The 19,601-nt window shown below is 46.0% G+C and overlaps 2 protein-coding genes across 5 annotated transcripts; both read left to right on the forward strand.

Moving 5' to 3' along the window:
* Positions 1 to 291: 291 nt before the first annotated feature.
* syde1 (synapse defective Rho GTPase homolog 1) lies at positions 292 to 14,338 on the forward strand. Of its 4 annotated transcripts, none has more exons than XM_011473506.3 (14): positions 292 to 627; positions 5,772 to 6,040; positions 7,078 to 7,555; positions 7,636 to 7,950; positions 8,378 to 8,573; positions 8,866 to 9,029; positions 10,284 to 10,385; positions 10,484 to 10,572; positions 10,667 to 10,804; positions 10,879 to 11,005; positions 11,561 to 11,736; positions 12,293 to 12,551; positions 12,628 to 12,906; positions 13,030 to 14,338. In XM_011473506.3, the coding sequence occupies exons 1-14, from the start codon at positions 543 to 545 to the stop codon at positions 13,221 to 13,223; spliced, it is 2,871 nt and encodes a 956-aa protein (XP_011471808.2). In that variant the 5' UTR covers positions 292 to 542; the 3' UTR covers positions 13,224 to 14,338. The 4 variants fall into 4 exon arrangements, with proteins under 4 accessions (XP_011471808.2, XP_020557660.1, XP_020557659.1 ...); XM_020702001.2 differs by lacking the exon at positions 292 to 627 and adding an exon at positions 723 to 993 and having other exon boundaries at positions 10,296 to 10,385; XM_020702000.2 differs by lacking the exon at positions 292 to 627 and adding an exon at positions 726 to 993.
* Positions 14,339 to 15,530: 1,192 nt separating this feature from the next.
* Positions 15,531 to 18,996, forward strand: LOC101165715 (protein phosphatase 1 regulatory subunit 3C-B). Its single transcript, XM_004086818.3, has 3 exons — positions 15,531 to 15,730; positions 16,649 to 17,070; positions 17,219 to 18,996. Exons 1-3 carry the CDS (start codon positions 15,717 to 15,719, stop codon positions 17,773 to 17,775), a joined length of 993 nt encoding a protein of 330 aa, XP_004086866.1. The 5' UTR covers positions 15,531 to 15,716; the 3' UTR covers positions 17,776 to 18,996.
* Positions 18,997 to 19,601: the final 605 nt, after the last annotated feature.

The following is a 19,601-nucleotide window of genomic DNA, read 5'->3' on the forward strand; positions in this document are numbered from 1 at the left end:
ATGTTCCAGTCCAGCTCCCTCATGTTTCTCCATGGGAGCAGGAGCTCTGTGCAGAGCCTTCTGTGAGGGAGCCACTGCATCTGCAGACCACAGGTCTCCTCTGGCTCCTCCCCTCCTTCTGCATCTCTGAAGAGGACTCCTGATCAATCTGGTCATCAGTAAGCGATCAATACCACCTTAGTGCTACAACTTTTCTGGATTGAAGAAACGACTGAAGGATGGAACCAAACTGAAGCTCAGCTGTTTGCTCCAGAAATAAAACTACAAATCACACAGGCCCAAATCCTGGGCTCCCTCCCTCCCTGCTGAGGGTGGAGAGTGGGAGGAGGAGGAGGAGGCGAAGAGGGGGAGTTTGGGAAAGAATGTGCGGAATTCATTTCCTGTCGAGCAGCTCTCACAGCCAGGAGAGCCTGGGAGTCATGGCCAAGGCTGAGGCTCAGTTACGCTCCACTCAGGAGAAGGAGCGCTGACTTCTGCTTCTCCTGCTGGAACATCTGCTCCGCTCCTCCGAGGCCAGCAGGAGGAGGAAGAGGAGGTGCACCATGGCTGAGCCCCTGCTGAAGAGGACGCTCTCCAGGCTGAGAGGCAAAGACAGGAGCCGCAGGAAGACCGAGCCCAAACTCAGTGGTGAGGAGCTGACTTTTCCCTACTTTCTGGGAGCGTGTGAACGTGTCGCAGCGGTCTGAACATCCTGTTTGCCTGATCCAGACCCTCTGGGCTGAACAGAACCAGCTTCCTGTTGCTCCCGCCTCCTCTCTCCATCAGAGGAACAGCAGGAGAAACTCCAGAACCCTCTGAGACCGCTCGGTTCTGGGTTTCCTCCCAGTCAGGCTGAAGCAGAACTTGACTGGATGAAGCTCCTGCAGCTTTCAGAGGAGACCAAGCCCAAATGGGGGGGCCTAACCGGACCTGATCTCTGGTTCGGAGCTGCATGGAGGGGTCCAGGTGGTTCTGATAAAATAACAGTCGTAGATGTGTTTTTGTGTCTGACAGGTAAGCTGCAGGTGAGGGCAGGTCACCTTGGTTCTGTTTAGTGTCAACAGAGTGTGTGTGTGTGTGGGGGGGGGGTCCTCCCTTCAGGTGGGGGACCGGGCCCTCAGGTGTCCTTGAAGCTTCTGTGAGGCGGGTTCTAATCTGCTCATCAGAACATGTGTTCCTAATGTTCTTCTTCCTGGAGGCAGACTGGGTCAGCTGACCACTTCCTGCCATTAGACCCTCTGTGTGTGTTTGTGTGTGTTTGTGTGTGTTTGTGCGCCTCTACGCTCACTTCCTGTTTATCTGAACGGTGTTTGATCTGAGTGGGTCAGAAATGGCAATGTTGTGTAGTTTGGGGCAAAGTTATTGTGAAGTTTGTACAATTTGTGTTGAGCTTGTTGTGAGCTTTTTGTAAACTTTGTTGTGCCGTTTGTGTTGACTTTGTTGTGTTTGATGTCTTTATTGGAAAGTTTGTTGACCTTGTTGTGAGTTAGTACAGTTTGTGTTGATCTTGTAAGCTTTTTGTTAACTTTGTTGTGCAGTTTGTGTTAACCATAGTGTGAGTTTTGTGCAGTTTAGATTTACTTTGTTGTGTTTAATGACTTTATTGTGAAGTTTGTTGACCTTGCTGTGCAGCTTGTGTAAAGTTTATTGTAAAGTTTGTGTTGACCTGGTTGTGAGTTATGTGCAGTTCACTTTAGTTGTTGTGCGCTTAAATACATGTCCAGTGTTTGTCCCACAGATACATTCTAAAATGTTACCGACACACAAACGCACAACATGAACGTGATGCTGAGCAGCAACACAACAAGCACACATTGTGCAGTGGAGTCAAACGCGTGTTTGTGCGTCTGTGGTTGTAATGAGTGCTGAATGGGCAGCTGTGTGTTTGCTCGCTAACACAGAAGCCTCTTTCACATCTGCACTTACAGCTGTTTATTTACCCCCACCCCCACCCCCAGGCCCCTCCAGCACCAGGATCCCAGGACGATCGGGTCCAAAAAGGAACCCACTGTGGCCCCGCTCTGTCAGACTGAACGTGGGTTCTGCTTGTGGAGGCTTCTCTGGTAAAACATTTCCATGGAGACCCGCTGAAATTGCCCCCATTATAAACATAATTGCACGTAATGTAAACAGGCTCCAGAAATAGCCCCCACGAGGGCGCTTCAGTGAAGGCCTGAGAAGGTTTTGGGATCCGGGTCGCTCTGATTTCTTTCCATCAGTCAGGTTCTACTGCCAGCTCAGCCGCTGCTCCGTCTGTCCGGTCCGGTCAGCTTCCGTTGAGCTGCAGCTGATGCAGACGACTAAAGTTCTTTTAAAATAATCTTAGATGTTCAGAAAAAAACACCAACCATCCAGATTCGTTGCTGAGAGTTTGATGTAACCCTTCCAGAAGGACGTCTGCAGGTTTCTGTTGTCAAAGTTTGATGTTTTATCTCAGCTGCCGGACCCTAAACACTGATGATGCTGATGATGATGTTTCCTCTCCTCAACACTTTGTTTTTTTTCCCCTAACTTCCCAGTTTTTTCATTGGAGAGTGGAGCAGATGTCATGATTCATAGAAAGTTGTTCCACATTTACCACAGCGCAGGACAGACTGAGCCACGTTCATTCTTTGACGCACCACTATAGCAGAAAGTAAGCGACTGTGCACAGAATAAATAAGGTAAAAATAGAACGATAGCACCAATAGGAAAATTTAAAAAAAAGATTAAAATAAGTTCAGCTTTTAACACTCTGATGGGCTAAAACCAAATCAGTACCTGAAGTCTTATAGTCCAAACTGTCCTTACAGCTGTCAAACCTGTACGGGACACACAGGTGACCCCCAGGACACATCAAGGTGGTGGACGACTCAGTGGTCCCGTAGAGAGAAAAAGGTCCGGCACGTTATTCTACAAACATGCTGTGGGCGACAGGTGATTGAGAACGCTTACACAACACGTAAGGGTAAAAGTCGTGTCACACCACCCCTACGCATATTTGCGCATTTTGCACGGATGTAAATTGGACATACGTAAATATACATGGAAAAAGTGAGAACATTTTGGTCCTTTATGTGAAATTGTCACAGATATATTAGAAATGAATCACGTTAAAACCACGAAGGAAGTACAGATAAACCACGCAAAGAGTTCGCAAAGAACACGTAAATCAACGTACAACGCGAACCGTGTGTGATTATTGCGTCGTTTATATGCAATTCATTCATGATTTCGGCATCAATTATGTATTTTGAACATGATATGTGTGCCGTATACGTGATATAAAAGCCATACATGTGTGGTACATGCGTGAAAAGTCTGTTAGACATCCGAGGAACGCTTGTGGAAACCCACAAATTGAGTATGCATCTTGCAATAAATCCCGCATAATTGCTTAAAATGTACATAATAATTATATATAAACAACCTGAAATAATCCTAAACTGCGTAATTCTCATATTTTTTTAACTGAATCCACGTAAAGACCCGTTGGACGAAACCCTCGGACATCTACGAATGACGAACGCAAGAAACACGTCTGAATGACGTGTATCACACAGGTATCACAAAAGACCATAATTTCATAAGTGGAAAATGCACAGAACGTATGTAGCGGCTGCGTGACACAACCTTAAGTAAGGGTGAAGTAGGTCAGACGCAGGCGTGTCGTAACGTCACATGGTACTGTTGTTTGTCAACCTCCCCAAATCCTGCAGACTGTACAAGGAGCCGTTAGTGCGGTCTGAGTGATATGTGCGCACTCTTTGCTGCAGGCTGACCGTTAATCAAAGTGTAGTCTGTGTGGACGTCCTGCGGACACTTACGGATAGCGTGCACACCCCGTACAGCATTTATAGGAAGCAAGTACTCAAACCTTACCTACGTCTGCAGTGTGGCGTAAGGACGCCGCACAACAGCAGCACTCGTACGTCACAAGTGAGTGTACCTTCCATAACCCTTACCGATACTTCAGGATGCACTTACCACACACACGACAATGGCACATCCCATCTACATGACATCCCTTGAGGTGGCCACACGGGTCTCAAGACACTCCTGTGCCCCCATTGATATATAGCTGCTCCTCCATTTGTCCAAAATCTCAAAGCCATGCATGTGTCATCGCCATTGCATAGCAAAAACAGCAGCTTCAACAATCCCACTGCGTTTGCTAAATGGATCTTCTGCGTCTACATCCCAGTTTTTTGCTTGTTGAATGACAAACTTCTATATTGGATGCTTGTTGTCAAAATGGACCATTTTATTTATTCTGATCTATGTTCACTCTCAGGTTTACGAACATTCTGGTTTGCTTTGACGAGCTAATTTTAGCAGACACCAAAGGACCAATCACAAAGCAGCACAAAGACACACATGACTTCGATCAAAGCCAGAGATGTCAGATGATCAGGGTAAATGAGAGAACAGACGCTGCGACAGAGAGTTCATTCATGACGGCCGGTCACGCTCTGCACACTGCCTGTCACGAGGATCCTACACAGATCCTCTGCTGTGGGTGTCAGAGCAGAGAAGCGGGATGGTCCAAAAGATCTGTTCAAACTGAAGAACACATGCTCGTCAAAGCTAAAGGGCTCATCATAGTTTGTGGCGTTTCCGTGGTCATCGTCTGTGCGGCCGTCAGCAGACACAGACCAACTTTCACCCCCCTGCTCTCTGGTGTTGGGGGCCGCTGTGGCGGTCCCGCTGGCCCTGCCCGGGGTGGCGGATGTGGTTGCCCGGCGGGCGGTCTTTCTCTATCTGCTGTACTGTGTGGGTGTTGGGGGGTCCCGGCTGCCGCTGCTGCTGCGGTGGGGGCCTTGGTGGGGGGGGGCGGCTGGGCTCTCTCCCTCTTTTTACATTCCATGATCCACCCCAGAAGAGCATAAACACTGACTCCAGCACAGGTGCGATCTCACCTTTGCACAAACAGTTTGCGTGACTGAATGAAATGTTTCACACGTGTTAGTCTGGATGCATAAGTATGTGTGTGTGAATGTTAGCGGCAGTATGTCCATGTAGACTTGTTTGTGTGTGAACACTTTGAGCCAACAGGTGTGTTTGTAACGTTTGAGTGTGTGTGGACAGGCCCCGCCCATTTTAGATTTTTCATGCATCTTAACCTGTCAGTTGTGATCATAAAGCTCCAGCAACTTGTTGCTTTCTGACGCTTCATGATCTTACCCCTCACTACTATAATCACCCCCACCCATCTGTCATCCTTCTCTCTTCTTTACTCCTTTTCTTTTCCGTCCATTCCAACAAAACATATTTACAAATATTATTAACATGAATAAAGTTTAGCTGAAATTACAAGAGGGGTTTATTCAAATATACATCTGGTGTATCATGAGATTCATAACCCCTGTTGTAAAAGTAAAATATGTCCAACACAAAAGGCCTTCAGCTCTCATCTGTTTGCTTAGCTGTTGGACCGGACAAGTAAAAAAAAAAAAAACTTTCACCACAACCTGCTGAACAAGTTTACATGCAAACAATCAACAGTTTAAAGGGATCCAAATGAAGTAAAAACCACTTTGGGAAAATCTGCAAATAAACAAGGTTTGTTGATGATGATCATCTGACATGCCTTTTTAAGCTGTCCTGTTCTGTTCAACTCCACCAAAATGTGTCACCTGAAGCTCCAGAAAGCAGAAATCAACCTTTTCTTGGAACTTTCTCAGAGTTTATGGAGAAATGAAGCCAAAAATTCTAAAGACAATGTATTTTACGGAGACTAGAGAGAAACACAAACACAGAGCTTTTCCTTCTGTCCTCTAACCTGCTGACACAGGTTTTGTTGTTTCCTCCAGAGGCAGCAGTCTCATCAGAAATGGTCCAGCCTTCTTCGTTGTCATCGTCTCCATCCATGAAACCAACACAAGCAACGTCATCAGATGCCCCACCACGACCTCGCAACTTTATCACGGTTGCTAAGAAACAACAGTGGGCACAGCAGGGAGCAGCGGCTCCGCCCCCATTTCTAAACCCCAACCACAGACCTTTGGAGTTACGAGACCCATCAGGAAGATGCCAGGATCCACCTGAACAAAGCCTGGGCCATAATGTGAGACAGGAGAAGGTAAAAACCAAGTAGCACCTTTGATTCCATCCTCTAATTGAGATTTAGTCCTGAGTGTTGGTAGTTGGAGGTGGTGTCCATCTAGTTAATGTCAATGTGCTGTGGTCATCTCTGACTGGACGAAGGGTCTGTAGCAGACTTGCAACACTCTTGACTGTGATGCCTCGATTGTCTCTTCAGGGAGGTGGAGGAGGTGACCGTAGATTCGGATCTTATCCTCTGATCCAAGTCTCATTTAGCTCAGGACTGTTCAGCCTCCAGTTTCTGTCCTAAACTTAATGAACAGTTCTGTTCTGGTTCCCTTCAGCAGATGAACGTTCCTCCTTTTGTTCCTGGTAGATTGTTCTTCTGCTTTGTCCTCCATCTGCTGCTCACTAACCTCCATCTTTTGTCTTCTACCAGATGTTCCAGTGATTATGAGGTAATCTTGTCGCTCAGGGGTGTAACGATTAACTGACTTAATCGATGAATCGATTTATACTCCTACGATCCAACCAGATCAATGTGTCTGAGGCAAGTTGCTAGTCAAATTGACCTATACCAAAGCAAATCTTTACACTCCTGATGTTGCTGCAGTTACAGTACATTTGTCTGTCTCTATTCTGGTCAATCAGACTAACCATTCACAGTAGATGGTCACTGTATCAGAGTCTGGTTCTGATGGACGTTTCTTTCTGTTCTTCTCTTTGGAAGCAGTTTTTCTGTCCACTGGTGCGTTTTGCCTGCTTAATAATCAGGAAACACTCCAATGTGATTCGTTGTTTCCTTGCACAGCTCTTGAGAAAGTACAGTTGGGACAATCTTGCCTTATTTGGACTAAAATAAGGATATAATAATCTAAATGATTGAATTACATCATTTCTTGGTTTGATGTTTCAATCTTTTTGTGTGCCGGGACAAACCTACTTGTGAATTAGTGCTTTATGTTAGTAATTAGTGCTTAATTTAATTTGAATTTCTTCTTTTCCTGAATCTATTTACAGTCATATTTTCTTTTATTGCAAAGTAACTTGTATGTTTTATTCCAATCCTTCCAGAACCAACATGAAGGTGACAGAATGCTTACCTCCTATACTGGTGATGCCACCAGCTCCACTTGTGCCCTGGTTAGCACCGCAACACAACACGAAGCTTCACAGCCAACATGTAGCTACAATGACAAGCCTGCCTCCTCCATCAACACAAAGCTGTCAGGCCAACGCTCGTACCTGCAGAGCCTCGATCGCACCAGCAGAGCCTGGGTGCTGTCTTCAGGAAAGAGCCACGAGTCAGACAACCTACTTAGCCCTCGCGAAGACAATGGCAGCAACATCTGGTACAACCCCATCCCTGAGGATGAGGCCACTGGAAGTCCACTTAGGGAGGAGGTGATATGGAAGAGAAGGAGTGAAAAAATAGGAGTACCAAAAAATCTGGAGACGGAGACCAGAGTCCAGCTTGAAGGAGAAGTTGACGGTCCATTAGATCCTCTGACCCTTAGCCACCAGGCTGAAGACATCAGTGCAGAAAAGCCAGGTAAAAGGTGTTCTCGTGTGTGTTTTATGTCCCATCATACAACAGCACTTTCATGGATCTTCTCCATCACTGCCTTTCAGACTCACCTCCCTCAGACTCTAGCCCCGCCTCTCAGAAGAAAGGATCTGTGATTGATAAGCTGAGGTCTCCTGGCACTGTCCGAAAGCTTTCTCTTAGGATGAAGAAACTTCCTGAGCTGCGACGTAAACTCAGCTTTCGCTCTTCGTCTCGTGCTTATCGCCACGGAAACAACACAGGAGATTCAGAGGACACCAAGACAACGGCCTCGGGAGCATCAAATCAGAATGTGATCAGCAAATATCATCTGGACAGCTCGACCCCCCCAGCTCGACCCCTACGGCGATCATCCCGAGGACGCTCGGCCAGTAAAGGAGGTGACCAAAGTGCTTTGATTTTCTCCAATGTCAACGAACATCCCAAAATGTCAGAAAAAAGCTCAGCTAAAAGGTTTTAATGATTACTGTAATCAAAACAACTCATTAAATGAAAGATAAAGTTATTGTAACATGTAGAGTTTTGACAAACACACATTCCTAAATGTGTCTTCATCAGGCTCCAAGAAAACATGATTTTACAAATTTACTGGCATTTCAGGATCTTCATATAGACCTGTACCAGTGCTACAATGTACAGGCAGCCAATTAGGAGCCAGCTAAATGTCTGACAAAGATGACCACACTTATTCCATAGCTAAAGTAATTCTAAGAAGTTGTGAAAGCTAACCCAATTGTGAACCCACTCTAAAGACGAAGAAAAAAAGATCAAGGATTTATTGTTGATTAAAGTAGTGTTTTTTGTCAGGCTACCTTAGTGATGGCGATTCCCCAGAGTTGTTACCACGGCAACAGGCTCCCCAAGTTTCCTCGCCCCAAGAAGTGCCATGTGACGTTAGTTCGTTCAGACTGTACTTGGGCGCCGACCCGCCTAGATGCAGCCAGCGGGTGACCGGGCTGCTGACTGTCCACCTGCTTGGCCTGGAGGACATGAAGACCAGCAGGTACAATCAGCCACATCTGAGACTGCTTCACTTGATGAGATGTTGGAAAGACTTCCACAGTCAGTTCTATGATAGTATGCAGAACATCCACCTCAGACCAGAGGAGATGCAGCCACAAAGTTTAAGTAGTGCTAGCTTTTCGGAAATCTTCAAACAAACAATGAAACCTTCAGGTTATCCAGGGAATGCTCTCATTTGAACAAATTTTCCAACAAATGTTTGTCATTGCTTTACAGATCTGTTGTTCAGGAGTCATTAATCATTGTTTGACATGTGTGGACGTCTGATCCAGGTCAGAGAACAGTAAGGACATATTTGTGGCCATCCAGATTGATGGAGCGACAAGAGCCAGGACTGCTCTCCTGACCCTGAAAGGTTCCTCCCTGACCCTCAACCACACCTTTCACCTGGAGCTGGAGCGAGCACGGCAACTCCGCATCGTGGTGTTAACGCCAGGTATTAAAACTGGGCAAAGGTCCAACAGAACGGACATCTTAAAGTTGGTTCACTTCAGACAAACTGTACCTTCAACTCTAAATTAACATCCTTTAGGCTTCTGTAGGCCACAGCAGGGCACAGAGGAGTTTGGGGTTGTTGTTCGGATCAGGTGCGATCAATAAACCTGTTTAATCACAATTCTCCAAAGCTCCAATGTCAATTACATTACATCCCAGGTTATGTCACTTACTCAATTCAATTACATTTTATTTATATAGCCCAATATTACAACAATAGTTATCTCAATGGGCTTCACACCGGTAATTGTATAATAAGAATGAATCATAAAGAGCATAAAGTTGTAGAATTCAATACCAGCTAAACTAAACTAAACAGATTAGGCTAAACTGGGCATAGACCCTCCTTTGTGGTAAGGTAAACTTCTAAACTGTACCTTTAAAAATTCTGGGAACCACAAGCAGTCCTGCATTTTGTGAGCGAAGTGTTCTGTTGGGTTGGCAAGACACTATGAGATCTTTAATATAATCAAAGCAATGTTGTCTGTTACAAAACATCCCATATGAGAAGAAGCTCCCTTTCCAGGGTCCAGAGTCCTTTTCATCCTTCTTCTGCTGTTCATTATTTTTATATCCAAGTTGGACCTGGTTTTACATCAGATGCCCCTCCTGCCTGACTTCACCTGGACTTAGACCGGCACTCAGAGACCGGTATCCCAGTATTGCATTGTTGCTGCTGAATGGAGAATGGAAAAGGACTTAAACTTTACGTACAAATTGATAATTGAACTGTGATGAGTTTGACTGAGAGAAGAATGATCCTTTAGCATAGATCAGTCTAGATTTCCTGGTGAGGGTATGTCCTTTAAATGATGGGAGCAGAAGGCGCTACCCTGTTGTTCAGTGTCTGTTCATGATGGAGAATTGACAAAAGTTTGTTCTATGTTTGTACACTTTGAGTATACTTTGATTCCCATCAAAATTTTTCTTCTGTTTATGACTGAAATTGCAGTTTTGCAGGTTGAAATGTTTCTGACAATTGTTAAAGCGAACAGCGAGGGAATTTATCCGACACATTTTTTTTTATTTTTTCTCCTCTGCTGCATGTTTCACAAATTTCTTGTTTTTCAAACTTGATTCAGGCTTATCTAAATGGGTATTGGACTTAGGTCAAACAAGCAAACCCTAATTTACGGTAGTTTGGACCAAGATCAAATCTATATGATGTTCACGTTTAGATTTTCTCTTCCATCAGCTAACCCAGCAGCAGGAGGACATCAACCAGCAACTTCAGGAGGTCCAACCAGAAATAGAGTGTGCTGTCTGGGAGGCGTCTCCATACCTCCACTTTTTAAAGGTTTAGTACACAGAATATTGCATCTTTGATAGTACTTTCATTTTAATTCATGCAAAGAAGTGGAGCTGACAAACAAACCGAGTGTGTTTCTCTTTCAGGGAGTCGTAGTCAACAGCTCTGTGTGAAGCTGGAGCCCAGAGGACTACTTTACCTTAAGCTGTCTCTGCAAGAAAAATGGGACACACAGGTACACAGAAACACTTCTACTTCCACAAAAACCAGTAATGAGGTACTTTTGATTTCCTCAGAGTTAACAAAGTTGTAAACATTTATGTCTGTAGCCAATGGGGGACACGTCTACTCCAGCCAATGTCTTTGGGATTGAACTGCACCAGCTTGTAGAGAAAGAGGAATCAGCAGTTCCAGTGCCTCTGCTGATCCAGAAAACTGTTGCAGAGATAGAGCGACGAGGACTGAAGGTGGTGACCTGGACACTGCAGTCCATGCTGCTTTCTTCATTGTTGCACGAGCTGATGGTATCTGTGCATGTCAGGTGGTGGGTCTGTACAGACTGTGTGGTTCTGCTGCGGTGAAGAAGGAGCTCAGAGACTGGTTTGAGAGGAACAGCTCGGCTGTCCGTCTGTCAGAAGACCTCTATCCCGACATCAATGTCGTCACAGGTCAGAGAATTCATCCAAACACCATGACAGATTGAATGTAGCCCCTGATGTGGACACAAACTCAGAGCACTGGTTCAACATACTTCTAGTTAGTATTTGGATGGACCAAAGTCTTCGAACGACTAAAGACGGTGATCATTGTTTCGCAATTCAGCTTCACACCAGTGTTGTTGATGCAGCAATTTGATCATTTAGCTTCACCTTCAGGTCAAAAATGTCCTGTGTTGATCCTTGCTTATTAACCATTCATATGAATAAAAACAGTCTAAACATGAATCAAACACTTCCTTCACTTCTAAAGTTATTAAAAAAGACAAAGGTTTCGTTTTTTGTCGCTGAATTTTGTATAAACAGTCCCTGTTTCTGTAATGCTACAACCAGTTGTTGAAGCTGAAAATTGTACTTTTGACAGTACAGGTCTAAAACTCTAATTCAAGGTCCCAAAGGATCTTAACCATAAGAACATCTATAGTTTCGTCTCCTGACTTTAACCTTTAGTACACAAAACTCCTTCAGTACATATAAGCCCTAAATACCCTACTGCTGCTTTCTCAGGTATCCTGAAAGACTACCTGCGGGAGCTGCCATCCCCTCTCATCACCAGAACTCTGTACCAGGTAGTGAGAGAAGCCATGGCCATCCGAACTGCACCTTCCCCACCTGAGAGTCCAGATCCCCAGCTATCCCGGAGCACTGTTGGGCTCTTGTCCTGTCTTCCCACCCCAGAGAGGGTAATAACACTGTTACAACAGTTGTTTTCACCTTATTTTTTTTAACTCCTCTCCTTTCATTGGTCTGCATGTCCTTTGACTAATGTAAAGCTATAGAAAGGCCTCCATCTTTTCATCTGCACATATCAAATGATGGGTATGTTGGCTGGTCCTTCTCTGTGAGAATAAAAGTGGGGCCAGATTTGATCCCTGAGGCATCCCTATGGTTACACTTTTTAACTTGCACTGAGGTCTGAAATTATTTTTGAGCAGTGTTTGCTGTAGAAAACTGCTGTTTCCCTAAAAACAGATCATCACAGACTTTAGGGAGCAGCTGCACAGATCTGCTTTGCCATGATTGTATTTACATCCATGTTCTGTTCTAGTCCTCATAAGTGACTCTGACCAAGACGTTTGACATGAAAAAACACTCATCTACTTTTAACAGCTGGACTGAGGCTATGTTTAGGAGTCAAAGTCATATTTAAATTAAGACATTCAGCTTTTGTTGATTTTACTCAGAATGTGTGAACACCCTGATCACAATATCAGTTCAACAAAACTGATCTTCCTTTAGGCCACATTGTCTCTTCTGCTCGACCACCTCAGTCTGGTGGCGTCCTTCAGCTCCTTCAATAGAATGACGCACCAGAACCTTGCCGTGTGTTTTGGCCCGGTTCTACTCACCCCAACGCAGGAGGCCTGGAAGACGGGAGGGGGCGGAAGGGCGGGAAAAGGTGCTGGCAAGGGCTTTGGGCCTGGTGAGGAGATGAACGGTGCGGTGGACTTCAAGCGCCACATTGAGGCTCTGCACTACCTGCTGCAGCTTTGGCCAGGTAAGGCAAGAGGCCCCCGTGTGTTACCATAGAAACACAGACTTCTTATTGTGCCTTTTACATCTTTGTCCTTTAGTGCCCACTCATCATTCAGCAGATAACAACCCCTACCCTTCATTTTCCCTTGCTTCCTCCCAAAATCCTCTGGACCAACTCTCCCATCCAGTCATAAATCGGCCCCAGAACCGTGAGGAGGAGGTGGTGGTGTCCCGTCGTGGGCGTGCTGGTGTGACCCGGCTGGAGAGTCCGCCTCTTATCAACCGCTATGCCGGAGACTGGAGTGTCTGCGGACGGAACCTTCAGTTAGGACAGGAAGCCGACTATGACGAGGTGGCAGGAAGTGAGAGTGACGGAGGTAAAATGGGTTTTATTCTGAAAGTCTCACGCAGGTCATCACTTAATTGGATATGAGAGATTCTGCTGTTAAGTCTGTTTAAGAACATTTCAGAACTTCTCCTTTTTATCTTTATTGTTTCAGGCAGCAGGGACGAAGATGAGGAGGAGCAAAAGGAGGTGTGGTCTTCAGGAGGAGGCGGCCGAGGAAGTCTCTATGTGGATGAATTTGTAGACTTTGATGCTCCGTTTAACTGTCGACTCAGCTTGAAGGACTTTGATACCCTGATCCACGACCTAGACCGAGAGCTGGCCAAACAGATTAACATCTGCCTGTAGAGAGGAAGATGAGGAAGAGGAGGAGGAACTGATCTAGATTTAAGCTTAGACCAGTCTGTTGAAGGTTGATCAGAGGTTTTCACAGTGATGCCCTCAGCTGAACACTGAGACAGTGTGCTGCCAGAGCATAGCCAGCCTCTGGTCTCACATGGTTGGTACTAAATCCAGAGCCTGCTCTGGATTTTTTTAAAAGGGGGGGGGGGGGGGGTATTTATCTTGAAAAGGCTCAACCCAAAAACAGATACTCAAGAAGAGAACGATGCATCTTCCAAAAATACTTCCAGGAATAGTTTTTATCTGAAATCTAGGAGAAACCAGAACCTGAAGAATCTTCCCATAATTCCCATTCCAGCAACAACAGAGAGTCGTCATCAGATGGTTGTGTGTGATGTATACATACGTGAATATGTGAAGTATATATAAATACGTCACACGCAACCATCTGATCACGACTCTGACGAAGATGGAAGACGTCTGTCGAAACATGTAAAACAACCGGTGTCGGATAACACAATAACAGACAATCACAGACTATGAACTTTATTACACCAACATAAAGTTCTGTTTGATCTGGTCTGGTTCATTGTGGACCAAAGTAGATCCCTGTGGATCCCAGTGAATTTGTAGCACCAGTGTAGATCTTACTGTGGCCTGTGGGTGCCGGTGGATTCACAGTGGTGGATGGTGGCAGATTGCACTGTAAAAAAGCCATATGTCAGATTTGCGGGTGTTGCTGCTCTGCTGCTTCTCCCAGTCAGACTAAACAGAAGCCAAATTGCAGCAGAGGGAGGCTGCCCCCTACTGGTGCCATTGCTGTTCTGCCAGCCCTGCAGCCGGCTCAGTGGCAGAGCGAGGGAAGCTGCAGTGTATTTCTTTTTTTTTTTTTTTTTTTTTGAATGGTACAGGATTTATAACTGAGTTCTGGAGGCCACAGAATGTCTCAACTCATGTTTTTTTGACAGTATTACTTTATTTTGCACAGTCTCGGTAAGCACTTGTGTTTTGTACTGATGAAGACGACGTTTCTATGCAGAAAATGTAACCAAAGTGTTGAAGCACAGCTCCTGCTGTATGTTTTATTACTGCAAATATCTATTAAAACATTTTTATGACAACGCTTTATTCAAAATTGATCAATTTGCTCTTCAGGAAAAAAAAAGTCAATTTAAATAAGTTTACAACATTGAAATTCAATGGACTCAAAGTACTTGAACTCCCAAATTTGACATTTAACATTTTTCAAAAACACAATTCAGTCAAATTCAGAATAAATTAAATGGACCTAAAGGTATTTTTTACTTCTGTTCATTGTGTTCCACAAAAGGTAAACCAGACGCTTTAAGAATAAATTTATCCTATTTAAGCGACACAAAAACACACGACTTTGAATCAGCTTTGAGATAAATATTCCCTGAGTCTTGTCTGGCAGAGCCAAACCTGCCTGGTGTTGTTTAGCTGTACACTTTCATCTGGCATGAAGTTGATGTTAAAATGTTCTCGTCTCATAAAGTTAGATTTGATCTGGTCAAGATTTATTATTGTTTGAACAGGATAGAAAATAAAAAAACTTTTCTAACTCTGTTCTACACCAAAATCTCTAAATTCATCCACAGGATTCTAAAGTGAAACTGGGAGGTTAGTTGGAATGAAGAGAACTGACAGTTTCTGTTGAGTCCCTTCATGGGTTCACCAACCCTCTTTGCCCGTCACAGGGTGGTGGGGTGTGGTCACGCTAGGCTTTCGCTCTTCCTTGGGACTTAGCCTTTCGTTAGAGGGAAGCCATTTTGCTCTGGTTTCTTTGCTTTGTCCCCCTTCATGTACCGTTGAGTTGCAGGGCTGTAGGTTCCTACCTGGAGGATGTTTGTGGGCCTTGAACCCAGCACCACTCCATATCCGGTGAAATGTATCAAGAGAAGATTTTTAAGTTGGGAAGCCATGATTCAACATCAAGACAGTAGAAAAGAACTAAAAACTCAAATGTTTAGGTAACCAGAAAGTTATTGTATTTATGTATGTTTGATGCTGGATTTAAGAGTAAATTGTGACATTTTCAATACTTCCTTCAAGTTTACAGTATTTACTTTGGAGTTAAAAACTGCTTTCAGATTTTCAAATGTTCTATTTTGTCTATTTTTACAAGCTGGTTTTTCGTTGACTGATCCTGATTTGACCCCACAGACTAAACCTGTAAGTCAGCGTTGTGGGTAAGAACTTAAATAGGCTCCTCCCACCACACGTCATACTCTTCTTGTGGATGAGAGTGAGCCGAGAGCTGATTGGCTGGAGCTCCCTCCCTCTCCACTCATCTCCTGGCCGTTGGGGGGCGTGTCCGTTCGCGTGGACGTGCAGTGTGTGGCTCTCCGTGGAGAATGGCAGGAATCCGGAGGGACAGGAGGACAAAAGTGTAACGAGAAGCGTTCAAACGCGCCGCCGGCAGATGTTCCACGTCAGACTGACGAGGATTCCGCGGGTCTGTGGCGCCTAAAGGCCCGGATGAACGGGACGAGGTGAGAAACACGGACCATTTGAAACTGCGCAACAGCTGCGGACGTTCCGGAGGCGAACACGCGCAGACCTGCAGATCCTCGCATATATTTGAAATCAAACGACTTATTTAGGCATTTATCCGGCTTGGTTTTTCTGCACATGCGCGTTTATCATTATTTTCTACAGAAAAGTTTCTCCAGTTTTTGATCGTCTGCGGGTCTCCAGACGTAAACAGGAAGCGGTGACATGATCAGTGGGTGACTTCCGGTCAGCAGGAAGGGTGATCTCCATCATGGCTGCCATGGTCCTTTGTTTGTGCAGACCAGGACCTCCAGTCATCTGTGATCCTGAACAGCGTGACATAAGTCCTCCTGTCCTCTGCTGACCTGAAGCTGGTTGATCTGCATTTATTGGCTCACGTGGTCACGTGGTCAGAGAGCAGTGATTGGGGGATTCATTTCCTGCAGTTCTGTTCAGGAGGCCAACCTAAACTTCCACTGCTCATCCTGCCTTCTCATTATGATGACCCCCAATCAAAACCTGGTGAGGTTTTCTGGGACAGTTTCTGCAGAGCGGCAGGAATTCATCAGATATTCACCTCTGAGTTGTGGGCGGGGCAGTTGGCGGGGAGTAAACCCGCCTGGACTGCTGCAAAAACCCATTTTTAATGTTTTTTTCTCTTTTTTTTTGGAGGTGATTTTAGGAAAAAAAAATCTTCCTTCAGTGCAGTTTTTCTTTTTAGTGAATCAAAACAAACATTCTGACCTGAAACCGGTCATTTACTTGAGAAAACTGCTGCGCCAATCATGGATGAGGTGCAGAAGGTCATGAGGTCACCAGCTGTTTACATTAGTCATGTATAGCATGTGATGCAGGCAGCACCTGTTCCAGGTGAGCAGAGATGCAGCCGACTCACAGCCTCCTGCGTTCCTCCTCAGCTTCCTCCCTGCTCTGAATCCCGGAGGCGTGCAGATCGCCGTGCCCGTCGACATGGCCGTCAGGATCTGGCTCGCCGGTTCCCCTCCTCTGCGCTCCTACTTCCGTAACCGTGACAACCAACTGTCTTTACCGGACGCCGTGCTGCCCTGCTGCAGCCCTCTGAGACCCTGCCTGTCACCAGGATGCTGCGATGCCGTCGCCACGGGAACCGCTCTTTTAGGAGAGGCGGCCACGGATGGCGGCCAGGCGGACCTGAGGAGGAGGAGGAGGAAGCAGGTGGCGTTCGCGGACTCCTGGGGTTTGGCGCTGACCACCGTTCACGTCTTTGATGAGTCAGAGGACGACCTGCTGGCTGAGCTGCAGTTCCAGCTCACGGAGATGAAGGACGCCGTCGCCAAACAGAGTCTGCAGGAGGTCACAGGTGAGGCGTCCGTCCAGGAGCGTGTTGTAGCAGCTGGAGGCGGGGCTTCCGTCTCAGGCGGCACTGGCAGAACTTTAAGTTGACCCGTCTGAGATGCTGCGTTCCTCCTGACCCTCAAATAACCAGTTTTTCCGTCTTCTTCCCTCAGATTCTGTAGAACCCGCCTTCAGTCTGGTTCTGGGCTTCACGCCTCCTGCTGCCAACTACCTGGAGCTCAGGAACCGCCTGAAAGCCCAGCAGGTTTGTCTGGAGACATGTTCAGTGCACGAGCGCCTGCTGTCCGGTACCATCCAGGTCCAAAACATCTGCTTTGAGAAGTCTGTGTGGGTTCGGATCACCTTCGACTCGTGGAGCTGCTTCCAGGACGTTCCGTGCCGGTACCTGAACAACGTGTACGGCTGCCCCGACACCGATACCTTCTCCTTCTCCATCTTGGTGCCGGAGACCTTGAATGCTACCAGCAGAGTGGAGTTCTGCATCCGGTACCAGACGGGCGACCAGATCCTTTGGGATAACAACCTCGGAAACAATTACCGGCTGGTTCTGGTAGAACCAGGCGGGCGGATCTCTGAGAGACGCGCCGAGCCTGAGGTCCAGAGAGATGCGACACAGTTTGATCCATTTGGAAGTCCCAGAACCTCAGCAGGATTTTTTTCTGAGTGGCTGGACTGGAACCATGTAGAGACGGGCGCCTCCTACTGGTGAAGGTAGCACAGAACCGCAACAGAACCACAGAGAGTTCAGCAAGCACAGCCGACTCATACTTGAAAACCCAGATTTCTGCACGCAGACCAGCACCTTGTTCTGATCCGGGAATGTTTGCATCCCTTAATGAATTTATACAGAACCCTTGTGGGCTCATGTGGTCTGGTTCTGGTCCAGATGATACCAGACTTTAGGATTTAAGAGCTCTAGAACCATCCACAGAACCTGCAAACCTTCATAACTTTGTAAGACTTCAACACCTCCAAAGACTTCAAAGCCTTTACCGTGTTCCGGTAGATCCAGCGGGTCTGGTCCGAGCTCAGACTCCTCACTTCTCCTCAGGACTTCATCATGGGGGGGGTGTCTTTGTTGGGTTTCAGAGATGCATCCAAGTTCAGGACGTTTGGGTTCTCCTCACATTCAGGTTTTAGGGGGTTCATCCATGTAGAAGACCCAACCCGAGTCTGAACCAGTCCCTTACTCAGCCCAGAATCCTGGTCCTGGTAGTGACCGTGGTTCTGATTGAAACCAGCAAGTTTCTTCTCACTGAGCACTTTCTCAACTTTTCGGCGTTGAATCCATCCTGCTGACCTCCTTGGTGCTCCTGAGCCTTCTGGTGTTCTGGTCGGAACCATCCTGGCGTGTTTTTAGGGTTTTAGTTTTTACGAGTCTCTCTGTGGTCAGATCCTCACACTCTGGACGGTAGCCAAACTGGGAATTTCTTAAAGAACGAGGTCCACATTTAAGCAGACAGGTTCTGGTTCTGTCTGGTCCCTATGTGGGTTTTTAGATGGGATTTCAGGATTTTAATCGGGTGCATCGTTTACTGACGTTTGACTTGAAAGCTGCCGTTTTGGGTCCATTAGGACTTGGTTCTGTTGGACAGAACCTTGGAGGTCCAGACTGTAGCCGAATGCTGAGGCGACAACCCTTTGGTATTTGAGATTATGGTGCCGCCCATCATCTGTTACCAGCCAGATTTAGTAGTATGAGACTTTGGGGAAGTTCTCCACTTTTTTACGCTCTGACAGAACCTGAATGCACCACAAGACTAATAAAAGTTCTCCCAGCCAGAACGATGACTGTAAAAGCAACATGATGATGATGTCATTCTGTATTAATGGTGTCACACTGTAACCCTGCTACGGCAGGAAGTGATGGAAAGCCAGCACCTTGTCTGTTCCTGTTGTATCTTTTCAGAATAAAAGTTGAATAATGTGTCCTCTGTTGTGTTTTTTGTCAACACATGATGGAGACCATCTTTAGTGGTCCTCCTGGTTGACCTCACACCTGAATGTTGTCGTGTTCGTGGACACGACTGACCTGCTGGGTGACGCCTCCATCCCGAAATGGAACCTGGGATCCGGTTAAGTGAAACTTTCTGTTCAACCTGCAGAGCAAACGGCTTTTCCTGAATTAAATCCTCCCGCAGCAGAAAGCCTCGGCTCTGGAACCATCCTCATACACAGATTAAAGTTACGTAACCGACAGACCGGATTACAGCTTCCAGCACGTTTTAGGCCCAGGTCTCCATCCTGGACTCGCAGGGATTTCTTTAGAGCATGTAAAATTGTAAAAAGTCCCGAACCGGAGAGTTTGTGAAATTTTCTTTCACTTTATATTTCCGATGAGTTTACATAAAGATTGTTAGCGTCTTGATAGCATCAGACACCAGTTTTCAGCTCCACACTCTTCACTTCAAGAGTTTCACTTAGCTCATCAGAACAACAGAGTCCCATAGGTGGTGTACCACTGCACCACAGACGCCCCCATGCAGAAAAAGACATGATAAAACCAATATCCATTGATTATTAATCATTAAAATT

Source organism: Oryzias latipes, chromosome 19 (genome assembly GCF_002234675.1).
Source record: "Oryzias latipes chromosome 19, ASM223467v1".
Classification (NCBI taxonomy): domain Eukaryota; kingdom Metazoa; phylum Chordata; class Actinopteri; order Beloniformes; family Adrianichthyidae; genus Oryzias; species Oryzias latipes.